The sequence below is a fragment of the Dermacentor variabilis genome, chromosome 9 (genome assembly GCF_050947875.1).
Source record: "Dermacentor variabilis isolate Ectoservices chromosome 9, ASM5094787v1, whole genome shotgun sequence".
NCBI lineage: Eukaryota > Metazoa > Arthropoda > Arachnida > Ixodida > Ixodidae > Dermacentor > Dermacentor variabilis.
This window is the reverse complement of record NC_134576.1, coordinates 144,773,499-144,801,284: the sequence shown is the minus strand read 5'-3', so window position 1 is coordinate 144,801,284 and position 27,786 is coordinate 144,773,499. Positions and strand designations below refer to the sequence as shown.

Below are 27,786 nucleotides of genomic sequence, written 5' to 3'. Positions count from 1 at the left end.
CCCATGACGACGTTCCCACGGCAACTCCCCCACCCGTAGCAGATTAGGTCCGCGTTGTCGTGTTGCGCACAAAGCCTGCTTCGTCGAACTCCTTCAGTCACAACGGCGACGAGGCTAGAGCATAACGGTGGTGGTTTCAGCACAAAGCCTGCTTCGTCAAACGCATCCTAGCTGAAGCGACGGAGAGTGGAGGATGCGCGCATTGTTCCCGACACAAAGTCGACTTAGTCACGCCGTGGCTAGAGGTTGGCGGCGGCGTTCCAAGATGAGGTTGCCACCGCTGGCGTAAATGGCTGGCAAACTTGCACTGCAGCTGGCCGTTCTTAACAATGCTCCGTGAGCTTGCCTATGCAAGACGTAAGTGACACTGGTCTGAGGATGTTGATGAGGGATATACAGTCGATCTCAGATATATGGAACTCGGATATATCAAATTATTTCCTATATCGAACAGTTGAAAAATCCCCTTGGGAATCTCATGCAAAAGTATAGTGCGATTGTTCGCATATAAATAGAACTCCCGTGCACCAGCATATCAATGTATCGAACTCCGTGCTGAGCTGCGCCTCGGCAAGTGCGCTTCTCCCACCATACCCCACCCCTGCAAGTGCGCTTCCCCCATCGCATCCTACCCCCGCAAGTGCGCTTCCCTTCATGAAGCTCTCGCGATGTTCCCGCAATCTCACGCGCGCCGCCCCGCACTCTGAGAAAGGGGCATGTGGGTAAAACACACGTTACGAGGAGCACTTGGAGTGCGATTGGGTGTGAAAGGGAAGCGAGAGGGAGAAACCACGCTGACCGCAAGTGCCCGTTTCATGTGTTGTGGTTGGCTGACGCCGCTGGCGCAGTGAGACGAACGAGATCAGTGCAGCTTGTGCTTGTGGTAGTGCGGAGACGCGGAGCGGTGCGTTTTTTTATTTGCCTTGTTCTTTTTATTCACGAGGCCAACGCGAAGGCTTGAGCAGTGTGGTGCAGTGCATTTTTCTTTCCGCTTTTGGCATGTGTTCCGGAGCCATGGCCACGAAAAAGCGCAAGCATTTGGATTTTTCAACAAAAGCGGACATCATTCGACGGGTGGAGGCTGGCGAGAAAAAGTTGTTGGTCGCTGCGGCGTTCGGAATTCCTCGCAACACCCTGAGTACGATCCTCGAGGACAAAGCCGATGTTAAAGGGACACTAAAGGTTACTATTAAGTCAACGTGGACTGTTGAAATATCATCACAGAAACCTCGAAACGCTTGTTTCGTGCCAAGGAGAGACTTATTTTAAGAGAAAATGCGTTCTGAAGCGTCTGCGTACCTCTAGCGCAGTTCAAATCGCCCGCCCTCCGATCGAGGAGTACTGACATCATGGTCTCATAGTGACGTTGCGCCATCGGTGAGTAGAACGGCGTCCGCAGACGGCGCTACGGCTTTTCTGCGCAAAACGCGAACGCGCGGCCAGAAACAGAGCCAAGACAGAGCCGACAGCAGAGCGAAAGCGGGAGTATGGTGGCTAGCGGAAGGAGAAACGAATTACGTCCCACATTACGTCCCACGGCACACGGAGAGTCCGTTTTCGTTAAACTATAGGCTGCGGCGAGCTCACAGCGTGGTCGGCGTGGTCTATGAGAAGCGACGAGCCTTTTCGCACTCGCAACAGGGCATAAAAATGTGCGAATCGACGCAAAACTCGGCCTAGAAACGTGCTTCGCCACAGCCAGGGCTCAATACGACCCAAGCTGGCACTACCCAGATATCGTTTCCCGCACCGCCACCAGGCGCCGCTACTATACCTCAAACTCCAGCGCAAGACGCCCATAAGCTGATACTTCATTCTGTGACGCTAACTTCGACGCTCGTCGCAATGGACCCTGACACCGACAGATTGGCTCGTGATGGTGGGCTCAACTTCAGCGATTTGAGCACCGACGAGCGCGACCTGCTGCAGAGGGCTCACACTGCCGGCGTCGTTGCGTACTACGACGGCGGCCTCGACACCGGCTCTCCGGAGCGGGAAAGCAACGAAGGCTTCCCACGACATCACATGGACGTGGCATTCTCGCTGTTTGTTCCAAATGAAAGTTTCGCGAGCCAGCAGAACCCTCACAGCACGATGCGATAACGAAACTACTGAAACTCCAAAGCGTGTGCGGCGCAGAGTCGAGCGCGCAGAGTCGAGCGAAAACGAAACCTTTCGAACACCCATATTAATGAAGGGTAACGTCAAAATGTTATTTTTTTCTTAGAATCGAATAGACGTAGACAAGTAGCATTTTTTTCCGTCTTATAATCGAATGAAATGATATTTTTAATACTAGTAGTTGAGTATTAGTAACACAAATTATGAGGAGTCCTTTCGTCATCGGGCTAGTACCGGAATGTCGCTGGGGGGTCTCAAATCGTGTCATGCATTTACCTCAATTTCTCGGTTACTAAAGCTCTGTTCGCGATTATATTGACGCCTTAGACGTTCTAGAACATTGCTCTACCACTTTAACTTTACTTTCTGGTAACCTTTAGTGTCCCTTTAAGCTGAAGGCAGTGCAGTCCAGTCGCCCTGGAGCTGTCGCCCTGGAGCGAGTGAAGACGATGACGCCGGATGCCTGGACAGCGAATTTCGCAAGCTCTCGGCATTCCCAGGTGACATGCATTGCAGGTGACATGCAGGTGACAGGCATGCGATTTCGTCAACGCTGACGACGGCATGCAAGCTGTAGTGGATCGCGCTGATGCAAAGATTGTGGCTGACATCATGGGTGACGAGGACGCAGACTCAAGCAGCGGCGAAGGTTCTGACGAAGAGGACCAACCACCATGCACTGCAGCTGAACTTGCATCAGCTTTCAGCATCATTCGCTGCTGTTGTGGCACAATGGAAGGAGCTGGCCTCTCTCACTTGGACACTGTCAACAAGTTTGAGGAAAAATTAATGAACTTGATGGTGCAGAAGAAAAAGCAAGCAAAGGTCACAGATTTTTTTTTCCGAAATAAAGTGCTCTGGTCATCGCGCTGTTTTTGTTTTGTTACGCGCCTTGGAGGCACAGATCGGTAATCTTCCGTTAGTCACGACATCGGGAAACTGCCTTGAGATGTGTGGAGTTGTTAAAGAAGCTTTTGACAAGCCTATTTTATATTTCGAAGTATCAATATATATATCGAACTATTTCGTGATCCCCTTCGAGTTCGATATATCTGGGATCGACCGTATCCGCATGGCGCCATGTCTGGGGCAGCATGCCATTCAGCCAATGCTCGTTAAACGTGTCCACCAACTGCTCAAGATCCTCGTTATTGAGGTTGCGGAGAGCTGTGTACTGGATGTAGTCCCCTTCCAGTACTGAGTTCTTGCAGATGTCCTGCAGCATGGCGTGGACCTCTTGAATTGTGATTTCTGCGTTGGGGGGGTTTCACTCTGCACGCGACTCCTGTGAGCAACAAGGAGCGGGCATCTAGCACTTACCTTCTGAAAGATTAGAAGCCAGATGTCACTTTTAGCGAGCACAACAAACGTAAACAGTCCATGAGGCTAAACGCCGCACACACACGAATGCGTGAGCAGTTTATGAAGCGCCGCCATAAAGAAGCCCTGAAATTAAAACCAAGTGACTATGGACGGCATCGTAAATATATGGCGTCGATCATTTGGGACTTTTTAGCATTGCCATATATTTGTCCTTGACCCTCAAAGGGATAAAACTTTGGCTTGTACTCGCACACACACTTCCAATCTTGCCCGCTAAGTGTAATGTCTGCAGCAAGCTTGCTGTAGTCCCACCAAAGCAAGATTCCTCATCTTCCACCATTATTGGCATGAATCAGTTTTTCAGGTAATTTTTGCCATACAACGCTCATTGAAGTATTGGATACTGTTGAACCACAATATGACGAACTGGAGAAGAGTCGGAGGCAGTTCTCCTCGAATGCTCCAGCACAGCATCTAAAGATTCAGTTGCCACAAAGCTCTTGCGCGACAGCAAGTGCATCTAAAATCAAGGACCTAACTGCATTCAGCGAAGCAAACGCCCGAGAGCTCAATTGCACGAGAGTGCACGCCCTTTGCATTGGCACCATTGTATCGGCAGTGATAGTCTGACAGCAGACCACGAAAATGAGCGAAAGTGCCAAAGAAAAATGTTTCCTTTTTAATACTTAGCTAGAGCAACTTGAAACAGCACGACCTAGACATGCATCATTGTCTCGGCCAACGGCTTGGTTCAGCAGGCCCACAGCCAGCAAGCCAATTTACCGATCCTTTGTGATCACACCGATGGCATCGTTACGTAGCAAAGGTGCAAAGTGCACTTGTAATTCAGCATTGATAAGGTGTCATGTATTGGCTTGGCAAGCCCCCATTAAAATTGACAAGAGACCATTAGCTTGCCCATTGGAGGCATCAAGTTTGTTTGTCATAGAGCCAATGCATCTTTTTTTTTTTTCTGATCTTGCCATGCACATTTGTGATGAATATCACAAATGCATGGCATTTCTGTGCCTATACGATTTCGTTTTAACAGGTTTCGATGGTACCTGAGCTGAAGACAGTCTGTCATAGTTAAACATTGCCGTAAAGATTATTGATGCGAAAATGTCAAATGACTCATTGAACGAGAAAGTGGACGTCTGGTGTCAGTAGCAGCGAAATGGCACCTAAATTCCCATTGGCTGCAACGCCAAGGTACAAGCGTGCCTCAATGGCGTTGAGTAGGCGAAAGGGGACACCTGCTGCTGCAGTAGCATGCCATGTGTTGTCTGATGGGAGAGGGCATTGCCTCATCGTTGGCATGCGGCATTGGCACCACAAGCTGCTGCTTGCTGGCTCGGGCAGCACGTCCTACTATGGCACATTACTCGCAGCAAACTTGATGGACTGACCACCCAGCGCTGTTAAATTGGACATTAACCATTTTGCATTCACGACTCATAGGAAATGCTTAGGTGTCCTTTAATTTTTTTTTTTCATCACTGGCAGGGTTGATTGTGCCACATATTTAAAAAGTTTATTTATTTATTTATTTATTTATTTATTTATTGATACTGTCAGCCCATGACGGGCTATTACAGGAGTGGATGTAACATACATAAACAGAAGTACATAGGTGCGATTGAACAATGCACTAAAAAAATTTTAAAAATGAAGTAGCACTGCTGATATGAAACACATTAACCATATAAATACAGAGCACATTTTGACTTATTATGTCACAATATTACTACAGAACATCAGGGTGTATCAGGGTACATAAGACAATGTATTGCTTCCAAGAATGTATTAAGTGATTTTATTTGGACAATTGAGTCAGGCAAAGAGTTCCACTGCTGAATTGCCCTGGGAAAAAAACTATACCTGAAGCAGTCATTGTGCACTGTGGGAGGAGGTATATACATGCTGTGTCTGTGCCGTGATGTTTCCTGTGTCTTGATCTGGAAGTACTCGTCGTATCTTATTTTGACATGGTTATGAATTACTAAGAACAGGAATTTAAGCCTTTCATACTCCGTACGTTTTTGCAGAGGTGAAAGCTTTGCAAGTTTACACAATTCAGTCGGAGAGTGAAAACGGCGGTATTTATTAAATATAAACCTAGAAGTAAGACGCTGGACCTTCTCTAGTTTTAGACAGTTACTTTGGGTGTAGGGATCCCAGACTATTTTTGCGTATTCAATTATAGGCCTTAGCAAGGTTTTGTAAGCTATAATTTTAATTTCAGGTGAGGCACAGTGCAGGTTACGTCTCAGCCCCCACAATACTTTGTTAGCTTTTGCGCAAAGCTCATATACATGAAGATTCCAACGCAAGTCGGGTGTAAATATAAGACCTAGGTATTTATGTTGTTTAACTCGAGCAAGCTCATGACCGTTGATACTGTATGAGAAATGTAAGATATTCTTTTTTAAGTTCAGGTTTATTTTGAGACAGCCGTTTGCTTGTTGACACAATTTAATCGCTACATCTCCTATTGACAATGCCACATGGCTGGACTATGGATTCGCATGTTTGCCATCACAACATTGATAATAAGGTAACAATCGGCTCATGCAAAGGGTTCAGAGACATCCAAGGCACTTGTGGCTGCATTTGACTGCAGCGAACCACATAGCTCATCTGCATACTTTAAAGCTAGATGACTGTGGTGTGGCACACATTATTGGCTATGTCATGCTGCACAATGAAGGCATTAGCATTGTCAGCAAGTTAAGGCAGTTTCACCAGTCTGAATGCTTGTAAATGTCAAGCATAGTTTATTCAGGGAAAACACGAGGAAGGCGGGAGATGGAAATTCAAGACGAGCAAAACGAGAGCAATAGCATGGGAATGCCATTCGCTCCCACGTATGTGAACATTTTCATGGGACAGCTTGAGGCAGACCTGTTAAAATCCTACCCTTTAAAACCCCGCAGCTATCTGTGTTACATGGAGGACATATTTATAATATGAGAACACTGCACAAGTGCATTAACCGACTTATTTAGCCATTTCAATTGCTTTCACCCAAGTATTAAATTTACTGCTCACCACTCTCCTAGTCCAATCAACTTCCTCGACATGATGGTGTACATAGAAAATGGAAAACTGAGAATGACACTTTACCGGACGCCTACGGATAGCCAGCAATATTTAGACTACAGCAGCCATCACCTGCAACACTGCAAGCAAGGAGTTTTTGTCGGACAGGGGAAATGAATAAGAAGAATCTGCAGCAAAGATAACAATTATATCCACCACCTAAATGGCCTTAAAGCAACGCTAGCTGAAAGAAACTATCCCCAAGTTGCTCTCGACGGAGATTAAGACGTCGCATCAGGATTGGGGAGGCAGTTGGAATTAGCTAACTTCTCTATGCAAATGAGGGGGGGGGGGTTCTTTACTATTACAAATCTGAATAATGCCCACCATTCGCTATAAAGACATACAAAACTGCAAAAGAGAAATGAAAAATTTGGAGAAAGCTTAAGCTTCACCTTTAAGAGTGGAACGCGATAGCATTCAAAGAGCCCTGACCGGTTTCTCCACTTCCCGGCAACTGCAGCTTATGTAACCGTAACGCTTACCGGGAAACGCTGGTGGCGAACGCTATGCACAAAGGCAAGTTTGTGGTAAAAACGCGGCCTATTGCGTGGGTTGATCTCCTGTTATTGTTTCGCACTTTTAATATTTCAGTCTGAGAAAAGTCAACATAAGAGATATGCGCTTTCAATGTTTTTCATACATTACATTTGTTTGTGGGCTGCCATTCTCAAAATTCCGAGGAGTAACTTTGTAAAGAATGAAAGACAAGGTATGAGCAACTTTGGTGGTAGATGAGTGGTTGGGTATGCGTGACTCAGAACTTGGTTCGACATGCTTTTTGCCAAAGCAACGTCCGACGCCGGACACAGGTGCCGGATTTTCCGCAGCACGCCTAATGCTATCGCATTAAAAGCTGTCTTACAGGTGCGCCTGTGAGAGTCACCTTTCCTTTACTTGGCAAACAGGGAATTATATGGAATGAGCTTGCGCAGAAAAGAAGCACAGCAAGAACACTGCCAAGAACAAGTGAACAAGCAAATGTGTAAAATAAAGATTTGTAGTAGCGTTTTTGAAGAATTATAGAGAAATATATGCAGTCAAACCTCGATATAATGAAGACGCATATAACGAATTATTGAATACATCGAACTCTTCCGAAATATTTTTGTCAAACACATGTATTTTTAACTTCCTATAGCGAACGCGGTTTGGCATAAAACGGATATAACGAACTTTGCGACGCCAAGCCCTACCTTACTTTAATAGCAGGCAGCAGGCTTCGTTGCACTACAAGTGTGTTGTGCGGCGCAGCAAACGTTCAGGACTACCTCGCAGGCGCTGACAGCGCCACAGATGCCACGTCGTCATCGAGAGTTGACAGCCAAAGAAATCGTCCGCATCTCACAACCGCTGACAGCGCCGTTTCAGCAGCGGCGGCAGCGGCGTGATCGAATGTTGCTTTTGCGTTTTAGTGTTAGCAGTGGCGTGGCCGTCGTAGCGTTGTGTGGAGGCTCTTTTGGTGGTCGTGTTGAGTGCGGTGCGCGGGTGTGCGTAGTGCTGTGATGGCGATGAATGTGAAAAAAAGAGTGGCACTGACGTTAAAGACCAAGCTCGAGATTATTCAACGTGTCAAGAACGGCGAAAAGAAGTGCATTCTTGCGGACTTATTTGGCATCCCAAGGAGCACTTTGAGTACCATTGTGAAGAACAAACTATGGAACAGGGCGTGATACGGAATGCTATCAACACCAAGAAGCAGGCCGCGATAACGCAGTTCTTTGTGCGTAAATAAATGAACGTGACCCAAGTAAGCATCGTTCGAGTTGCTGTGCCTTCTCTGATTGAATTTTGCTCCTCTTGCATGTATTTTTTACGAAATTTTATATTACGAATTCTGGATATAGCGAACTAATTTCCGACTTTTTAACTGTTCGTTATAACGAGGTTTCACTGTATTTGCGGAACAATCAATTCTTTTCAATCCCACGTTTACTGCTCTACCAAGTGCCAAAACCAATTCTTATTGTTATTTGGGAAGTTCCAAAGCGATGCGTGGCCGCCAGTCCCATCCAGCCAAGTAGAGCGCAGGACGCTGCGGTTCTAGACGTACTGCGGCCACTACGGAAGGTTAGAAAAATGCCCACATAAGCACAGCAAAGAAGTGGCTACGTCAGGCGGCTTGACTGATAACTGTAGAAGTGTCATTCAGGACACACGGAATTATTCTCCCCTTCCAGCGGCGTTTTCTCTAGTTCCTTTTTAGATAAAAAGATGTTAGTCCATAAATATTTTCACAAACAACTGATAAATTTGCTAATTTTTGCTTTTCATTTCTGTTTGGTTGTTGCCTCTGCTCCCTCCCTTAGTAGATCGCTTAATTTCTCAACCCCTTGCGACTCTTGTTTCCAGTTGCTAGTTTTGCACGAAAAGTGTTGTACAATTAGGGAAAAACCAGACGAGGTAATGGGTGACAGTCATATTGCCTATGTGTTTGAAGGTTACAGCAGGGTTTGATGATGGGCGCTCTTTCGCATTATTTTATTTTACACCTTATCTAACCCATGTCGCAGGTAAATGGTTCCGAGGATTTGCCAGTGTCGCGCCGAGCTGTCACTTGAGGAAATAATGAAACAACACGAAAAGTTAAATGCAACTGCTGTTTCCTCCTGCCACAGCTGGTTCCACGAGCACACAGACAGGCTGACTATGAACCGAATCCCTTTCCTGGTCCCTAGATCAGACTAAACAAAGAAGGTTGAACTAACGAAGCAAGAGCAATGCGTGTTACCATTGAATAGATGGTGACAGCTGAATGCATCCCAAGTTAATCGCGCGGGCACTGAATCAATGAGAAAGCTGGCCTTCACAACCCAGGAGATGCCGATAACTGCCGCCATCCAAAAGTTGACCGTCGAATAGCCGTCAACTCTCAGGATTCATTTGGTAGTGCTTTAGGAATGCGTGTGGGAAGTGGTGGCGTGGACGAGGAAGGTCGCGGGGGGGGGGGGGAGGGGTATGTGCCTGGTTGCTAGCCTTTTTTTTTTTAAATTTTCTTCTTGTGCCTTTTTCTTTCTAATCTGATTGATTGTGCAAATGCATTTACTGTGGATTTGACATAGCTGCAGTCTGTAGCTACATTGTATTGAAGCTAAGAGCACCTAGCTAATACAAATAAGGAGAAAAAAAAAACAGTATGAAACAATATTAGCTGCTTTCATTTTTTTTTTCTTTTGTGACATGCACTGTTATTCTTTCTGCTTTGAACAGCGGCTGCAGCAACATTCAACTTCAAGTTGCCCTCCTCTGGGTCTAGTGGCTTTGGAGGGGCACCCTTCGCTGCGACAGCCACACAATTCAAGTTCGGCATACCTGCTTCAAGCTCAATAAAGCTATCCGAAGCTGCTGCTTCCTCAGAGAGTGCAGTAAAAACATTCAAGTTTGGTATTACTAGCACTGCCGCACTTACAACAACCACTACCAAAATAACTTCTGCTACTACTGCGGAGGAACCATCAAAGGCCATAGACTTTGGTTCGCCAGCTAGAGAAGCATCTAAGACATTCAAGTTCGGCACCAGCACCGAGAAGCCAGCAACCATGTCATTAAAGTTTGGCACCACTACTGAGGAGCCAGTAAAAAAGTCATTCAACTTTGGCATAACAGCTGAGCCTACAAAGGCATTTACACTCACTACTAGTTCAGAGGAGCCAGCCAAGGGACTTAAGCTGAGAACAACTACAGAGGAGGCAGCAAAGCTGTTTAATTTTGGTTCGTCCTCTGAGCAGCCCACAAAGCCTCTGAAGTTTGGGGGCACAACAGACGAGCCAGCCAAGTTGCCTCAGGCTGGACCTGGTGCAGAAGTTTCTACAAAGGCCTTCAAGTTTGGTTCCACCACAGACGAGCCTGCAAAGCCGTCCCAGCTTGGCAGCTCTGGAGAAGCTGCACCGAGCAGCTTCAAGCTCGGTCACATGGCAGAGCCAAGCAAAGGCTTTACTTTTGGGTCTACTGTTAAGGAACCGGCAAAGCCATTCACATTTGGCTCCACCTCTTCATCAGAGACGTCTGCCGGAAGCTTCAAGTTTGGCTCTGGGGTGGAGGAGCCTGCAAAAGCTGTCAAGCTTGGTTCCTCTGAGGAACAGCAGCCAGCTGCAAATGCCTTTAAATTCATAGCACCGGCAGCTCCTGCGGAACCATCCAAGCTGTTTCAATTTGGTGCGACTGCAGAGCAACCACCAAAATTGGGCGCATCTGCTGACACTCCTGCTAAGCCTTTCAGTTTTGGAACACCTGCAACTGCAGCAGGAGCAGCAGAAGTAACGGCAAAGCCATTTTCATTCGGCTTGACAGCAAAGCCTAATGATATGTCAGCCCCCACTGTGACAGCACAACAGCCATCTATTCTGCCTCAGGTATGTGGCCAGACCACATCTGGACAGCTTCCTGGCTTCCTAGCCCCAGCCACTACAGCATCTGCTGCACCAACAATAGTCACACCTTCTCTGCCAGCGGCAGCACCGGCTGTCGAGCCTGCCAAGCCAGCCTTCCCCACTTCGCAGTTCGTCTTTGGCCAGAAAACTGATGGCAGCGCTGCCACATTTCCATTTGGCTCACAGCCTGCGCCGGCTTTTCCCCAACCTTCTAGTGGTGCATCTGCTCCCTTGCCATCTTTTGGCAACTTGACAAGCAAGCCCCCAGAGTCGCAGGTGGCAGCACAGCAGCCAACATTTGGCATTGGAACAACACCCACTCCTGCGTTTGGTGCCCTCAACCCTCTCAAGCCTGCTGCTACCTCTACAGTAGCGCCTGCTGCCACCAGCATGCCAGGTGAGTTGACTCGCATGTCTTGAAGATGTTTTGCTTTACGGTGCCATTTTCCATATAAGGAATTTCTGTGCCACACACAGTGGTCAGTCACTGTTTTCAAAGCTGTCCCTTCAAGTCGTCCCAATTTGCTACAGTCTGCTGCATTTGGTGAAAGGAGCTTGAGAGCAGGAATGCATGGTCATAAGTTTCACAGTGTACAATTATTGTATAATATCGAAGGAGGGCTACATTGAAGCATTGTGTTGTGGATGTCACAGAATTAGAAAAAATGTCAGTAGTAATGAAGCAAGTATAGCCCTAGCCTTGCAAACTTGGGCTGTGTTTGGCAGGTGCTGCATAATAGCATTAGCAGCTGTGCTGCAGTTGTATATATTTCAACTAGCAGTTGTCTGTGGGCCTGTTTCCATGGTATAAACAGCTAGGCACTTTACATATGCATCTTGTGTACTATTCTATTATGTGCAGTAAAACTTAGTTGATGTCTGTCCCCCCCCTCCCCCCCTTTTTTTTTACATTTTCCTGGCTCTTATGTCTGAAGCATTGGTCCCATTTAGTCTGCATAGTGTCGTGTGTATTCGGTTCCCATTTGTTACCTCTGAAAACTGCAACAGCACACTGCCAACATGACATTAGCAATCATGAGCACCAATGCTAGTTGCCACATATCGCTGCTGAAAATATAGTGGCTTCACAGAACCTGCTATGTGACATGGAAGGATTTTCATTGCTGTGTTCAGATAGTCGCTGCTTGCTGATCTTAACACGGCTGATGAAATGGAAAGCTAAAAGAAAGAGGACGAAGGCACAAGGGGTTGCCCCACCTTTGCTGACACCGTCTCCTGACCTTCAATACATTGCACGGTTGCTTTGATGCACAAGGCTGCGTGGAAGCTGTAGAAGGGCTGTTAGTGTTTAAAAGGATTGGCGATTTGACCGAAGGGCCAACTGGTAATTACAGGATTTAATTTGTGTAATTTGCAGTGGTCAACATTCAATGTAATCAAAGTGGTCAACATTCAATGTAACCTCTAGGCAGCGGTAATGAGCTTTATAAGCAGGTTTTCAATTGTTTGTTGACTTCCTATTCAACTTCAAATAAGCTTTTGTGTAAGAGTATCTTTTATCTTGCCTGTAGTGCTGTTACAAGTGTTATCGGATGTTACGTTTTCCTTATCACATCATTTTTCTATGGTTTTCTAGAGATAGTATCAACAGGTTTCCACTGTGTATCTACGATTTTTGTTAAGGTTTTGAAAGTGACAAAGAGAGGTTGGTTCAGTCCTGTGCAATCTATGGTATATATTCAAAGCTTCTGCATGCTTTATGTATGTTCACCTGCTACAGCAATTACTCTTATGAAAGTAGGATGTAAAAATTCTCCGAGAACAGGGTACGTGTTAGCGAACACCAAATATACAGTAAACCCTCATTGTAACGAAGTCATCAGGACAGAAAATTGACTTTATTATAAGCTGTTTTTGCTAAAGGCAAAGGAGCTAAAGCAGTGCCATAGTAATGTAAGGTGAAAAACTGAGTAATGCGATTTTGCCATAATGAGGTTTACTGTATCGCAAAGTTTACTAATCCGCAGTGTTAGACTACAGCGACTTTTTTTTTCCATGTGCTGCTTTGGGGCATTAAAACCCCATCAATCTTTTAATCACACATGGTATTTGCCTTTTCTTTGCTGTCCCTATGCTGCTGGTATCCTCACAGCAATTGACACTGGTTTCCATTCCTTGCTAGTTGGCTTTGGCTGCCAACAGCCTACACACAATTCTGGATTTGGGCTGCCTGCATCAAATGTCCCCACCCAATCATCATTTGTCTTTCGGCCCCCAACAACTGCACCACCGGTGACTTTCCAGTTTGGCAGCACTGGCCCCACATCAGGTGGAGTCTTCCGCTTTGGAGCTCAGGTAAATATATCCTTGTTTTTATAATCCATGTTTTTTCAGGTTGATTGACAGCTTGTACTGTATGGTTTTTTGTCCTACTTTAACAAAGGGATTTGCCTACAATGGCATTTCCTGTTCAACGTTCAAAGTTTGATATTGTAACCCTACCATGCTGGCCCGAGTGAATTTTGCCTGAGCACATGTAGGCTGTTCAAAAGCGTTCTATACTGGATTTTATAGTGGTTTGGCTAAACCCAAGATATCTCCTCAGAAAAGGCTACATTGCCTGCACAGTAGATGTCAATAAACATGGGTCAGAAGAATGGACAGCAGAGTGCTGCCTACCACTAAAACTTAAGTGTAATACCATATTTACTCGAATCTAGGCCGGCCCCGATTCTAGGCCGACCCCCAAAAGTCCGAAGCCAGTAGAACAAACAAAAAAGCGAGACCAGTGTGGACAAAATGAAAACGGCATTTATTGAATATGAACGTGCCAAGCTCATTGCTATCGACCTTATTGCTGCTACCTCCTCGTTCCAGCACACGCAAAAAGTGCCTCCTATTGACCCCTCCAATGATGGATGTTTTTGCAATCGATGCCGAAGTCCTGCGCAGCTTGAACATTTGACGACGCATCTGCAGCAAGTGCAACTTATTGTGTGAAAGCGACACTATAGTTTGGTGTTAATACGTTAATGCCACGCTGCATGCTGACGCTACTAGAGTGTACTTGACAATAGTCGAGTGGGCCGAATGGCGCTCTCCCGCTAAGACGGCGCACGTGGAAAAATTGTGCGAGGGCACTGTGAGTGAACCGGATTAAGGCAGAGATGCACTTTGCGGCATATTCAACATAATTTCGCTGTGTGCGCTGAGACCGATTGCGTGTGTATGCTCCTTTAATGGGGCTTTATTTCAACCGCAAATTTCTACTGACACCTTTTCATTACATATACATATTTGAGGCATGTGTTATACAACATGACGTCTTCAATTTTGCTGTCGTCAAGTGCGTCGTCTGCTAGCACGCGCAGGTTCATTGCGCGGACGCTGGCGAGCGCCCAGCTTTTCTCGCAGAAAGTCTGTGCAGTAAAATGTTTTATGGTTTTACTTGGTTTGATGTGCTTGTCGGCTGGTACCAATTGTAGTTTTAGCCAGGTGAACAGCTATTTTTAACATTGTTTTCTAAAAGTACCACATAATTTTTGCCATAGAAGTCGCCTGTCTGCAACATGAAGCTATGGAAGAAAATGTTATTGATATCATGCCATTGTACATGCCCTTCTTGTTGGTGGAATGCTGATTAGTGACGATGATCAACAAAAACAATGTTGTAGTTAAATAAACCAGGTTTACTAACTGTGCGGCACTAAGAGAAGCAGGTTACCAATGCACTTCTACGTAAATCTAAGGGTACATAGACGTATATATCCACGACATGTATGCAAGAGAAAAATGAGTAAATATCCTAAATGTACTGATTGAAAAAGTGAAAGCTCCCGACCGGAATAAGCATGTGTTTTTTTGTTTTTTTGAACCTGCGCCAGCCCCGGGTGAACGAATAGACTTTCCAAGAAAAGGAATCGAGGCAATTATTGGACATTAATATCAACAGAAGTGTTAGGGAAAAAAAACATTGCCTAAGTACTCAGACTGAATCAGGGAGACCGGAAGGTTTTTACCAATGTAATCTCCGTGGCCTGTCTGGCGATCTCCTTCAACGTAGCAGCAGGGGAAATGAAGTAAAAATATATAGTGGAATGGTATTTGCTATTCTGATCGCTTTCAACTTCGGAATTCGCTATTAAAAATTATCGAAAAGCCATTTCCATTTGAATGCAATGCATAACAGCACTTTAGAAGTCTTGAAAGTGTAGGGCTGGTGCAAGTTAGGACTCTTATTCCAAATGATTGTGCTGCTGGAGAGTCATGGCTGTGGCGTAGCGGCGCACCAGTTCCTGAGAGAATTAACGCACAGGTGCTTATCAGTTCTGCTGAACAAGTTCCTAGGTGCCATTCATTATATATAAGTGCCCCATTTTTGGGCAGCCTGTAAATCTGCTAACTTGACTCAGGCAAGGAAAACATTGTCTGACCATGTCTGTAACCCATTAAAACTGTATGCCCAATGTGGTACCATACCTATCTTCAATCAACACAGTCGATGTACAAATATCTCTACATGTATGAGAGGCATGCCATTCCTTTAATTGCTTCATTATTGTCCTTATGATAGTGTGCCAGATGACTGAAAGCAGCCATTTATGATACAGAAGCTGCTTAGTTGAGTGGACGTACAGTTCGGAACAGCATTACATTTAGGTATGAAATATAACATAAGCGAACATGTTCATCTCACAAATCAGACACGAGAATAATTTATTTCGTTTACGCCCCTAAAAAAAAGCCTAAGGACGCAGCTACCTTTTCTTCTCTTTTTTTTCTGAATTAATCAAATTCTGGTGTTTTACATCTGGCAATATGATTATGAGGCACCCTGTTCAGTTCTCACCACCTGGGGTTCTTTAACGTGCGCCTAAACAGAAGTGCACTAGTGTTTTTTCATTTTGTCCCCATCGAATTCCGTGACCTGGTGTGAACCTGCGAGCTCGAGTTTAACAGCACAGTGCCATATCCACAATGCAGCCACTAATTAGGGTACTGCGTTCCTTTGCCCCCCCCCCCCCTTTTTTTTAAAGCCTGGACTGGATTTTTTTTAAGTTTCACACAGCTTATAGGCCAAAGATTAGCATAGATAATGGCTACCTAAAACTGTTTTTGGTGCCTGAGGTCCGATTGCCATAAAAGAACCTGTATCAATTACTCCGCATTCTGTTATGCCAGGAAGATGGGAACATGAATGGAATGTCGCACTGGCAGGCTTTTTTTTTTTTCCTTTTTTTTTCCTTTTTCTATAAGAATACTTCCCGTAAATCTGACAGTTCGCCGGATGTGGCAGATGTTTCATTTGTTTGAACCAGTAAGCAGGAGGTTTACATGTTTTTCCATCTGCGTTTCGCAAGACCTACTGATGGAAAACTATACATGCGAAAATACACACAAGAGATACAGGCTGGTTGAGGAACGAGAAAAATATTTGTTCTCCAAAGGGATCCATATAATGTGGTAGAATGAAAGTCGACACGGCGGCCACAATGCGCACACAATCACCAAGCGGCATTAAAAAAAAAATTACAGAAGAGAAAGAAAGGCATCTATTCCTAAGGCATAAATACATGTCATATGCAATTATAAACACAGTTTTAGCGATCTGAACGCATATACCTGTGCGAAAAGACCTGAATGACCCTTCTTAGCAGAATTGCCAGTACTAGTTTCCAACGGCGTGACTTTGATGTGGCCCAGTCCACTTCCATCGCAGCTCTGCCACAGTGTTTTTCGTCGTCGTTGCACCTTGCTGCAGAGCCATATTCTAGTACACTTTAACATGACACAGGTCAAAATGGCGATGTCACTTGTGTACATCATTTGGCTACTGGCACGGCTAGTAGCAGCTGCGATACTGACTTTTCTGCATGGCGCTAACTATGCACCGCATTAATCAATTTCAGTTAAACGCTGGAATGTGTTTTTTGTTTTGTTTTGTTTTTTTCCTCGAATCTAAGTTGACTCTAAAGTTTGCTATATGATTATTTAAAGAAAAAAAAATACTATCTGCCCAGATTTAAATAAATACGGTAACATCCTAATTCCTTTTGTGCTTGCACTATTACCTAGCTACCATTATAGCCAAATTTAGTGCTCATCTTGCATGTCCATGTAAACCTGTAGTGTCTTGCCACTTGTATTTGTAGCCAAGCTAGTATTAGACGTGTTTTTTTTTTTTTTTTCTTCATTTGACAGAAATTCGTTCAGTACAGACAAGTAGTAAGTGTTTAAAGGAATTGAGTCCAATACAATGTAGATGTTCTTACTGAACTAAATTTGTTGTCACATGGCATAATTTATACAAGCACAAGGCCCGTTTTGTGGTTGTGTGTGAGTGTACACTTTGAAGGACAAGGGGAAGAACCAAGAGGCTCAATTTTCGCTAGTCACCATATGCAGCCACCAGATAATGAAGCCAAGGAAAGCATAGGGTAAATTATTTGTCTTAATTAAATGTAGAAATGATTAGATAAAGGCAAATGAAGGTGGATGAAAAAATAACTTGCAGTCAGCGATGGCTAAAACTTGCATGCTCTGCGTTATGCAATACTTTACCACTGAGCTACAGTGACGGCTGTTCCTATGACACATTCTTGGGCATCTATGTATGCGTAATTGCAGCCTTGTGAAGATATTCATAGGCTACTTTATTTATGGTACCATTATAGCACACTACCATTCAGCAAGGATTTTGAAGCATACTGGGTAGCTTTAATAGGTGCTTTCCCGTCCCAATGGTGCAGCCAAGCCAACCAGCCACGCCTCTGCAACAGCAGCCTCAGCAGCAGCAGCCAGCACACGAACCCTTTGGAGCCCCATTTGGCCAGACAGCCCCCATGCAGTTTGGCATGTCACCCTCGGCACTGTTTCATGCGTAAGCTTCACTCCTTACTGTTCACTGGCAAACCTAGGGCTGGTTTTGCTTGTCCAGTCAGGCTCTTTCCTATGTACAAAGGGATTGTGTAATTTGTGAGTGTCTGATTTGCAACCAGATTGGCTGCATTTCCGTGGAAGCCAAAATGCAGGAACATTCGTGTACTTAAGTTTACGTACTCATCAAAGAATCTCAGGTGGTCAAAATTAATCCGAAGCCTTCCACTACGACATCCTTCACAACTTGCGTTGCAGTCTCGGGACATTAAACTCCACAATTTGCCTGCGCCAACCATTATTACCTCAGCTGTCGCAGACTGTCTCAAGACACTGCGACGTTGTTTTCTACTTGCACAGCGGCAGCATCACCACATGTGAAAGACTCGAACAGTCCACTAACTATAGATGAGACAAGCTCAAGTTTCTGCCACAATACCAGTACAGCTTTGTCCCTTAGCGAAGAGATACGAAAGTTTGCAGTCGAGTCCGACCTGGTTCTCCTCAGGTCGGAGCACGCTCATGCCTGCTTGCTCATGCATGTGTGCTGCTGGCGGTTGCATTTTCACAATGGTAAGTGTGACATCACTGTCTCACATGCCTAGAACGTAGTGCTGCTCTGCTGCAGTGCCACAACAGCCTTGAAAATACAAAGCACCTGAGACCAGCCCATGAAACTGCATTTCAGGGAAATTCACAGGTGCGACAAGCACTGCAACGTGCTGAGTGAAATCGCACATTTTTCTGTGCGCATATTTTCTTCTGATATGTGTCAAGTGGTAAATTGGGTGGCCGTTACGTACACAGCAATACACTTAAATCTCGTTATAGCAAAACGGCTTATAACAAAATACTGTCGCCGACCGTTTATTCAGACCTCACGGGGACTGCAGAGATGTCCGAATAAACAGGTGTCCGAAAAAGCAGATTAAGAAAAAAAAAATGAAATCCTTTATTTCCACGACCTTATTCTGGCTCGGCAGTAGGCTTGAAGAAATCGTGAATGCGCCCTTGCGCGCTGTTCCGGTTACGCGCAGTCAGATAAGCCTGAATCTCTGAGAGGGTCGTACGGTCACTATATGCGGCTAAAAGCACAGTCACTGTTTGTACACGCTCTGCATGCGACGGCAGCGTAGCACATGGTGCGTCATCTTCAGACTCAGAGTCATCGCCCGGCGGTGCAGCAGAAACCCGACGAATGATCTCGCCATCGTCGAGTTCTGCACATGTCAGTATAGCAGTGTCAGCATCTGTGAAACTATCAAATGAGACGGTGTCCGGAATCGCAATGCAACTGCTGCGCAGGTCTCAGCAGAACAAACCAGCTGCTGGATTGTCTTGACATGGCTTACGAAGCTGAAACCGGAACTGCTGTAGAGCCACTCTATTGAACCAGGCAGAAACGATGATGAGCGGGGATTTGCAGTAGCGCCACTTCGTGGGGCAGCAAGGAGGCTCCGTTCAAAACAAAAATGGCGTTCAGCAAGTCGAACCATGCACCGGTCAGAGTCTGTGCATGGTGCTCTCGATCGAGTTGGCTCAAGGAGTGTCCGAAAAGTCAGACGAGAGGTTGCAAGGTGTCCGAACTTTCGGCAGTTGTTATACATTATGGTCTATGGGGAGAATGGTGGTGCCGCGAAGCAGACCAAATAATCAAGCATGTCCAAATTTTTGGAGTCCGGAAAATCGGTCGGCGACTGTATATGATGTAACGAAAGAATTGTAATTCCCCTTGAAAGTCCCCATAGAAACCCATCTGTTTAAAATTTCGTTTTAACAAAAAAAATTCATTGATCTACGGATATAAAGAAAATCTTCATTCCAAAATCGCACCTAACAAGCCACTTTGTACACAACATATAGATTTCTTAAATTGCGCGACGCGTTGCGGCCCTCTGATGCGGTAGTTCAAATCTCCCATGGCGCCCCCTTGTTAACACTCCGAAGAGCTCACTTTCAAACTGTCGTCCGCGGTCGGTTGTTACCACGCTGGGGCAGCCGAAACGAGATATTCAACCGGCTACGAAAACGGACGCCACGGTGGACGCCCTAATATAGTGTACAGGAAACGCATCAGGCCAGCGCGTGTAACAGTCAACGCAGGTGAGGATGTATCGTTTACCACGCGATGAAGGCAGCGGACCGACAATGTCGATGTGAACGTGGTCAAAGCGAGAGTCAGGCGGACGGAACGGATGAAGTGGTGACTTGGTGTGGCGGTTCATTTTTGCATGTTGGCAGCGCTGACATTCTCGAGCCCAGCGGCGGACATCTGCATTGATGCCGGGCCACACATAACTGGAGGTGATGAGGCGCTGAGTGGCACGAACACCAGGATGGCTCGAGTCGTGTAGCTTCCAAAAAACTTGACGGTGCGAGGAAGGCACAAATGGACGGGCACAGCCTGTTGACATGTTGCAGACGATCCTACTGGAGGAGAATGGCAATGGCACCTCAGCAAATGAGAGAGATGTGGACCCTGCACGCAGGTCACGCAGCTTGTTGTGACTCTGCAATCTCGAAATCCACAGCAGCAGTGGAAAATGCGTCGACACGTGACAGGGCATCGGCAGCCGCATTAACAGTTCCTTCGATGTACCGTAGGTCGACCGTGAATTCGGATATAAAATGCAGGTGCCGAATTTGCCGGGACGTGTGTGTGCTGTAGTTTCCACAGAAAGCGAATGTCAGTGGCTTATGATCCATCAGTATGTGGAACACGGTACCTTCGAAAAGGTGGCGAAAGTGGCGAATGCCAAGGTAGACAGCCAGGAGTTCGCGGTCGAAAGTGCTGTATCGAGTTTCTGCCGGCTTTATCTTCTGCGAAAAGAATCCGAGTGGACACCACAAATTCTGCTGGAATTGTTGCAGAACTGCACCAACAGCACTGGAGGAGGCGTCGGTGAGGAGCCGCATGGGCGCGTCAGTTAGGGGATGCACTAGGAGGGTGGCTTGTGCCAGAGCATTCTTGGCTTCTTGGAAGGCGGCGTCTGCTTCGGATGTTTACTCCAAGATTGCAGATGGTGTCTTTGGAGCCTTCAGCATGTCGGTCAAAGGTAGAATGATGCGCGCTATATTAGGCAGGAACCGACGATGGAAGTTCAGAAGCCGGAGAAATTCGTGGAGCTTGCGAAGCGACGTTAGGCGTGGAAAATCCCGCAGAGCTTGAACCTTCCTGTCCAATGGCTTGATTCCTTCAGGTGTGACAAGATGTCCAAGAAATTCGACGTCAACACCAAAGACACATTTGGCCGTGTTGATAGTCAAGCCATGTTCCTGCAGTCGCGAAAACAGCAACTGCAGGTGGTCAGCGTGCTGCTCTGGTGAACAACTTGACACCAGCGGATCATCGAGATAGGCGATGACGAAGTGCAGAACATGTATAACTTCATTGATGAAGCATTGAAAAGTTTGGCCTGCATTCCAAAACCCGAAATGCATGCGGACATACTCGAATAAACCAAACGGTGTTGTGATGGCAGTCTTCGGTATGTCCGCTGGTTCCACAGGAATTTGATGATATGCCTTGACTAGGTCAATCTTGCTAAATTTGGTTGTTCCAGCAAAAGTGGTAGCGAAGTCGTGAATGTGCGGGACCGGGTACCCGTCGGTGGCGCTGCGGTCATTCAATGCATGATAGTCTCCACAAGGGCGCCAATCTCCGGGGTCACGCTTGGGCACCATGTGTAGGGCAGGTGACCAGCTGCTTGATGATGGGCGGATTATACCTAACTGCAGCATGTGGTCAAATTCTCTGCAAGCTGTGGCGAGGCGGTCTCCAGCAAGACGTCGTGGCTTGCAGGACGCTGGAGGACCCGTGGTGACGATGTGGTGCGTCACAGTGTGTCGCACCGGAAGCTCCAGGTTGCTAGGCTTGGCAAGTTGAGGAAATTCACTAAGGATAGAAGCAAATTGTGATGGCAAATGCGGAGCTGCTTACGTAGAGGCGGACAGCAGTGCGAGGATACCTTGCACGGAGAGGCTGGTCGTACAGTCCACAAGTTGACGGGAGCGGAGATTCACGTTTAAACCGAAATGGGTAAGAAAGTCCGCACCTAGTATGGCGAAGCGCATGTCGGCGAGGAAGAAAATCCACTGAAATATGCGACGCAGGCTCAGGTCAATGGTGAGGAAGCGTTGGCCATATGTTGCGATTGTGGATGTATTCACAGCTTGCAAAGGCGCAGTCCTCAGACAACGGTGTCAGTCATGGCGGGAGGCAGGAATGACGCTTACCTCTGCACCAGTGTCCACAAGAAAGCGATGGCCTGCGGTCCTGTCTGTGAGGTAGAATGGGCGGCTTCGCGTAGCGGTTGCGTCATGCGCCGCCATTAATGGCTCGCTTCCATGTTTCCCTGCCAGCGACAAGGCTGTCGGCATTTTGCAGTGCTGGCACTGAACCTGGTGTGGTACCAGCGGAAGTCGTCGGAAGTGTGTCTTCGGTGGGAACGGGAACGCGAACGTGATTCACCTCTAGCCAGTGGAGAGCGACAAGGCGTGTCCATCTGCATTGCTGCCATGGTGTCCATCAGCCTGTCAATTTTCTCCTCGAGGTGAGTTTGACGGGCCTCGAGGTCTGATGTGACAGTGGTCGAGGACACCGTGGGGCTTGCGCCGGAGTAGTCGTTCACGCGGTCCAAGAGCTCTGCCAGTTTGTCAAGAGTTACAACAAATGATTGACGACCTTGACAGAGAGAGTGTAAATGGGGTTGAAGATTAATATGCAGAAGGCAAAGGTAATGATGAATATCCGGGCAAAGGAACAAGAGTTCAGGATTGGCAGTCAGCCTCTAGAGTCTATGAAGGAGTACATTTACCTAGGTCAATTAATCACAGGGAACCCTGATCATGAGAAGGAAACTCATAGAAGAACAAAAATGGGTCAGATCGCATACGGCAGAGATAGTCAGCTCCTGACTGGAAGTTTACGATTATTATTAAAAAGGAAGGTGTACAATCAGTGCATTTTACCAGTGCTCACATATGGGGCAGAGACTTGGAGACTGACGATGAAGCTTGAGAACAAGTTAAGGACCATGCAAAAAGCAATGGAACGAAGATTGCTAAACGTTAAGAAATAGAAAAAGGGCGGTTTGGGATCAGAGAGCAAACGGGTATAGACTATACAGTCGCTGACCGTTTATTCGGACCTCACGGGGACTGCGGAAGTGTCCGAATAGGCTAGTGTCCGAAAAAGCAGATTAAGAAAAAAAAAAAAAAAGAAATCCTTTATTTCCAAGCACTTACTCGGGCTCGGCAGTAGGCTTGAAAAAATCGTGAGTGCGCCGTTGCACGCTGTTTTGTTTACGCGCAGTCAGATCAGCCTGAATCTCGGAGAGGGTCGTGCAGTCACTATTTCAGGACAACATTCATTTGGGCTAGATGGTGCATACTTGAATTAGGAAGGAACAGCGCCAACTAAGACGATCAGAAGTGGGGAGAACGACACAGGATGGCACTTGTCCTGTGTCGTTCTCCCCACTTGTGATCGTCTTAGTTGGTGCTGTTCCTGACGGTCACTATAGGCGGCTGAAAGCACAGTCACTGCTTGTACACTCTCCGCATGCGACGGCAGCGTAGCACATGGTGCGTCATCTTCCGACTCGGAGTCATCGTCCGGGGGTGCAGCAGAAACCTAACTAATGATCTCGCCGTCGTCGAGTTCTGCGAATGTCAGTACAGCAGTGTCAGCACCTGTGAAACTGTCAAACGAGACGGTGTCTGGAATTGCCATGCAACCACTGCGCAGGCCTCAGCAGAACATTTTCGGCGTCGGTAGGGAGCACATCGGAAGGCGAGAAATCCTAGGCCTCCCGGAACCCGCTTGCCTGTATTCCCCAGGGCTGTCTGCGCGGGCACTGCCAGCGCCATTAAACACTTGACGCAATGTTTCCTTATGCCACGTTGAATCACCACAACCTCGACACAGCCCACAAAGCAAACACCACAACGCTACCACGCTGACACCAGTCACGCAAACTAAAAATGTGGTCTACTCGCAGCGCCGTGCACGAAGAAAGAAACAAATCAGCTGCTGGATTGTCTTGACATGGCTTACTAAGCTGATACGGGAACTGCTGTAGCCACTTTATCGATCGAGGCAGAAACGATGATGATGAGCAGGGATTTGCACTAGCGCCACTTCATGGGCAGCAAGGAGGCTTCATTCAAAACAAAAATGCGGTCAGCAAGTCAAACCATGCACCAGTCATAGCTGGCGCATGGTGCAAGTGCCCTCAATCGAGTTGGCTCAAGGAGTGTCCTAAAAATCAGACGAGAGGTTGCAAGGTGTCTGAAATTTCGGCAGTTATACATTATGGTCTATGGGGGGAATGGTGGTGCCCCAAAGCAGACCGAATAATCGAGCATGTCCGAATTTTTGGAGTCCGAGAAATCAGTCAGCCACTGTATTCTAATTGACACCAAGAGAAAAAATATGGAGCTGGGCAGGTCATGTAATGCGCAGGTTAGATCATTAGGGTGACAGAATGGGTACCAAGAGAAGGGAAGCGCTAGTTGGAATCAGTTGGCGCAGGACAGGGGTAATTGGAGATCGCAAGGAGAGGCCTTCGTCCTCCAGTGGACATAGAACAGGCTGATGATGATGATGATGAGCATAGGCTTATCGAGATGACAAAGCAGGGTAAAAATACAGCACAATGTGTGTTAATAGCATGCAGGCGATGGTAAGGGCTAAAGCTGCCAAGGAATAGTGATTGAAATGGAATAATGAATTGTGAATCATCATCATTTTATTTCCACTGTAGGATGAAGGCCTCTCCCTGCGATCTCCAATTACCCCTGCCCTGCACCAACCATTTCCAACTAGCGCCCGCGAATTTCCTAATTTCATTGCCTCTCCTAGTTTTCTGCCGTCCTTCTGCGCTTCCCTTCTCTTAGTACCCATTATGCAACCCTAATGGTCCACCGGTTATCTGCGCATTACATGACCTGCCAAGCTCCATTTTTGTAAATTGTGAATGCTAGATGTTAAATGCCTGTAAAATTCGGCTGCTGTAAAATGAGTAAGATATACAAGTATCACAGTCGAGTCTCGATGTACAGTTAAACCTCAATATAATGGAAGTCTGTAAAATTCGCAATTTGCTTCATTCTATAGAAATTTGACCTTTTATGGAAATAAGTACAGTCACCAATCGAATTTTCTTACATAGAAACGGACCGCAATATTTTTCATTTTATCGACAAACGTAAAAAGCAAATTTGAATGAGAAAACTCATTTTGATAAATTTGGGAGTGGTGACGAATGATACAGTTCCATGCCATGACAATATCTTCACATCGGCAGCACGAATTAAGCGAAACAAGCCACGATTTTACGTGTGCTGTGCCCCCGCGGCTGATAGTGTCGCCTGCACTGCGACGACGCTATCAAGGAAAATGCCGGCAGCTAATGCTTTGCCTGCCTCTTGCTATAACTGGTCACCGAAACTTTACACTAAACGCAGGCTAAGACAGCTTACATGGGGCCACGCCATCTTGCCCACTTTTTGCACATGCGGCAGATTACCTCTAAAGTGGAGTGCACGGCTGCATATGCGCTCAGCCACACTTGCAGCCATGCGCAGCTATGGCCAAGAGCACCAGCTTACCACTGCCCCCTCGGGCGGGAAGGCGGCACTCGTGAAGCCATCGTGATTCTCCTCTTGCCTTGCACACTTTCACTCGCACCTAAAGGACACAGTGTGCAGGGCATGACATGATCTCATTGCACTTGGACTTTCTTTACCATGGACACCTGAACTATTCCAAAGCGCAAACAACACCATCAGCAAAGTGCGAAGTGTGGCATCCCCGCGAACACAGAGGTTACATTTCTTCATGCGCATAGCTAGTATGGCTGCAGAAGGAAGCGCGAAAGAAATAGGCATGCACAGAAAGAGGAGACGCACCTCCATTGCTAGGCAACACCTGCCTACTCGGAGCATACTCTCTCAAAACCTGATGCGTCGTTGCCTCCGCGATAGATTAAAAAATTCTCGTGCATTCTTGTTGAGCGCCGTCTCGGGTTTTCCGAACCAATGCGCTGCGGCATCCACTTTCTGCACTTTGTCTGCCAAGTTACCATTTCGGCTGCCATGAGGGATACACTGAAAACTAGGAAACCCCAAATGTCGGAATGTTAGTTCGTAGTACTGAGGTGTTGTTCACATGAGATGGAAACTGAATAACGGTCATTATTCTGGAAAGTTCGTAGTACTGAAATGTTTTTACGTTGGAACCATAAGAAGTTGGCAGGGAATTTCTGAAAAGTTTGTTAATCTGAAAAGTTAGTTAATGCAGTGTTCGTGGTAATGAAGTTTCACTGTGAAAACATGACAGTGATGAGAGATGTCTGCTATCCCACAAGTGTTTCGTTATGCAGGAATAATGTAGTAAAACGTGTCGATGACACTAGCCCTCGTGCCTCAACAGGGCCCTTGGAACGAAAGTGCTCTACAAAAGTGGTGTTGCAGCAGCAGCCTTTAGCAAGAGGGTGATAGCACACCACACAAATATGACACTCCTTTAAAGAAACAAAAGTATAGGGCACTAGATGTCATCTAGTCTTTCGTACTGTGCCACCAAAAACCTCTATAAATATGCAATCTCTCAGAAAAGATCTTGGCCAACTGTGCGATGTCCAGGGTGTCTACCAACCGGGAAAACTGGGAATTCTCAGGGATTTAGAATAGTCTGGAAATGCTCAGGGAATTTGTGCTTCTATCAGAGAAAATTAGCTGTAATTTTATTGAACGGGAATGAAAGTCGTGCTAATGCTAACTCTACTAACAGAGAGGAATCGTAACAGATTGTCTTTGACCCCTGTCGTCGGCTGGAGGAGTTGCCAGTGTAGTCAACTGATTTTGTGGACGCCCGATAATTCGGACGGCTTCGTGGCACCACCACGTACCCCATAGTCAATGTATAAAAACCTTTTAAATGTCTGACTCAAGAACCCTTTGCAGTCTGATTTTCCAGATCTTTTGCCATGATCGCAGGACCGAAATGTCAATAATCAAAGCCACCACCGCTGCCATTTTGATTACCTCACTGCCTCGAACTGGCGCTGTTGCACCCAAATTCGCTGGCAGCCGTAGCCACCACCATGGCAACGCTAGGCCTAGCTGCTTCGACGTTCGGTGCCGTGTGTTCCATTGAAAGAATTTGCTGCTGTCAGCAATGACATCGACTCTGCCTTTGAAATTCTTGCGACTGGCTTCGAAGCTCGAAATGCACTGCGCGTTGCATAATACCGGTTCCAGAAAGCCCGTTTCGCTTCAAATCGGAAATATTACACGGTGGAGCATACGCAAAGTATTCCAGTGAAGCTTAACAAGCATAGGAAGGGGCAATTGTCATGGGACACAGACGCCGCTCGCCGTCACCCCTTCGCCGCTCTACGTCCCCACTTCGACCTGCTTCTCAATTCGCCGAGCGTCGTCCGGAAAACTGAATTACTGAACTGAAAAGCTGCATCGAACGACAGGACAGAAATTCCTCCATCGCGTCCGTACGATATGATATTGGTTATTGTAGAAGGTGTACAAGTCGAAGCTTTGATAGATACTGGTGCTAGTGTTTCAATTATTCACCGTGCATTGTGCTCGCGACTCCGGACAGTTACGACCCCCCTATGATGGACCAACGCTACTCGCTGCTCAAGGGGCCGCCATTCGACCTATCGGCATGTGCACTGCTCGTATTTCCATTGACGGACTTCTGCATTACGTGCAATTTGCAGTGCTAAGTTCGTGTGCCCAGCAGCTCATATTGGGGTGGGATTTTCTTTCTACGGCCTCCGCCTCCATCTGCTGTGGGCAACGCGTTCTCCACATGACTGACACGACCTATTCACTTCATGTAGATGACGCACCACTTCACTTGCTTGCTGCAGAAGATACCGCGCTACCACCTCGCCATCAAAGCATTGTTACTATCACGTCTGATGTCATTGACTGCGGCGACGTGCTCGTATTACCATCTGCATGCTGTCTCGCAAGAGGGATAGCCTTTGCATCAGGGCTGGTT

General features: G+C 46.6%; 1 protein-coding gene across 2 annotated transcripts in view; it reads left to right on the top strand.

Moving 5' to 3' along the window:
• Positions 1 to 27,786, top strand: part of LOC142557732 (uncharacterized) — a 134,581-nt gene that overhangs the window by 99,874 nt on the left and 6,921 nt on the right. For both annotated transcript variants that reach the window (XM_075669784.1, XM_075669783.1), the window contains exons 13-15: positions 9,757 to 11,313; positions 13,060 to 13,232; positions 17,627 to 17,757. In XM_075669784.1, the coding sequence (XP_075525899.1) occupies positions 9,757 to 11,313; positions 13,060 to 13,232; positions 17,627 to 17,757 (1,861 nt within the window). The remainder of the gene's footprint in view (positions 1 to 9,756; positions 11,314 to 13,059; positions 13,233 to 17,626; positions 17,758 to 27,786) is intronic.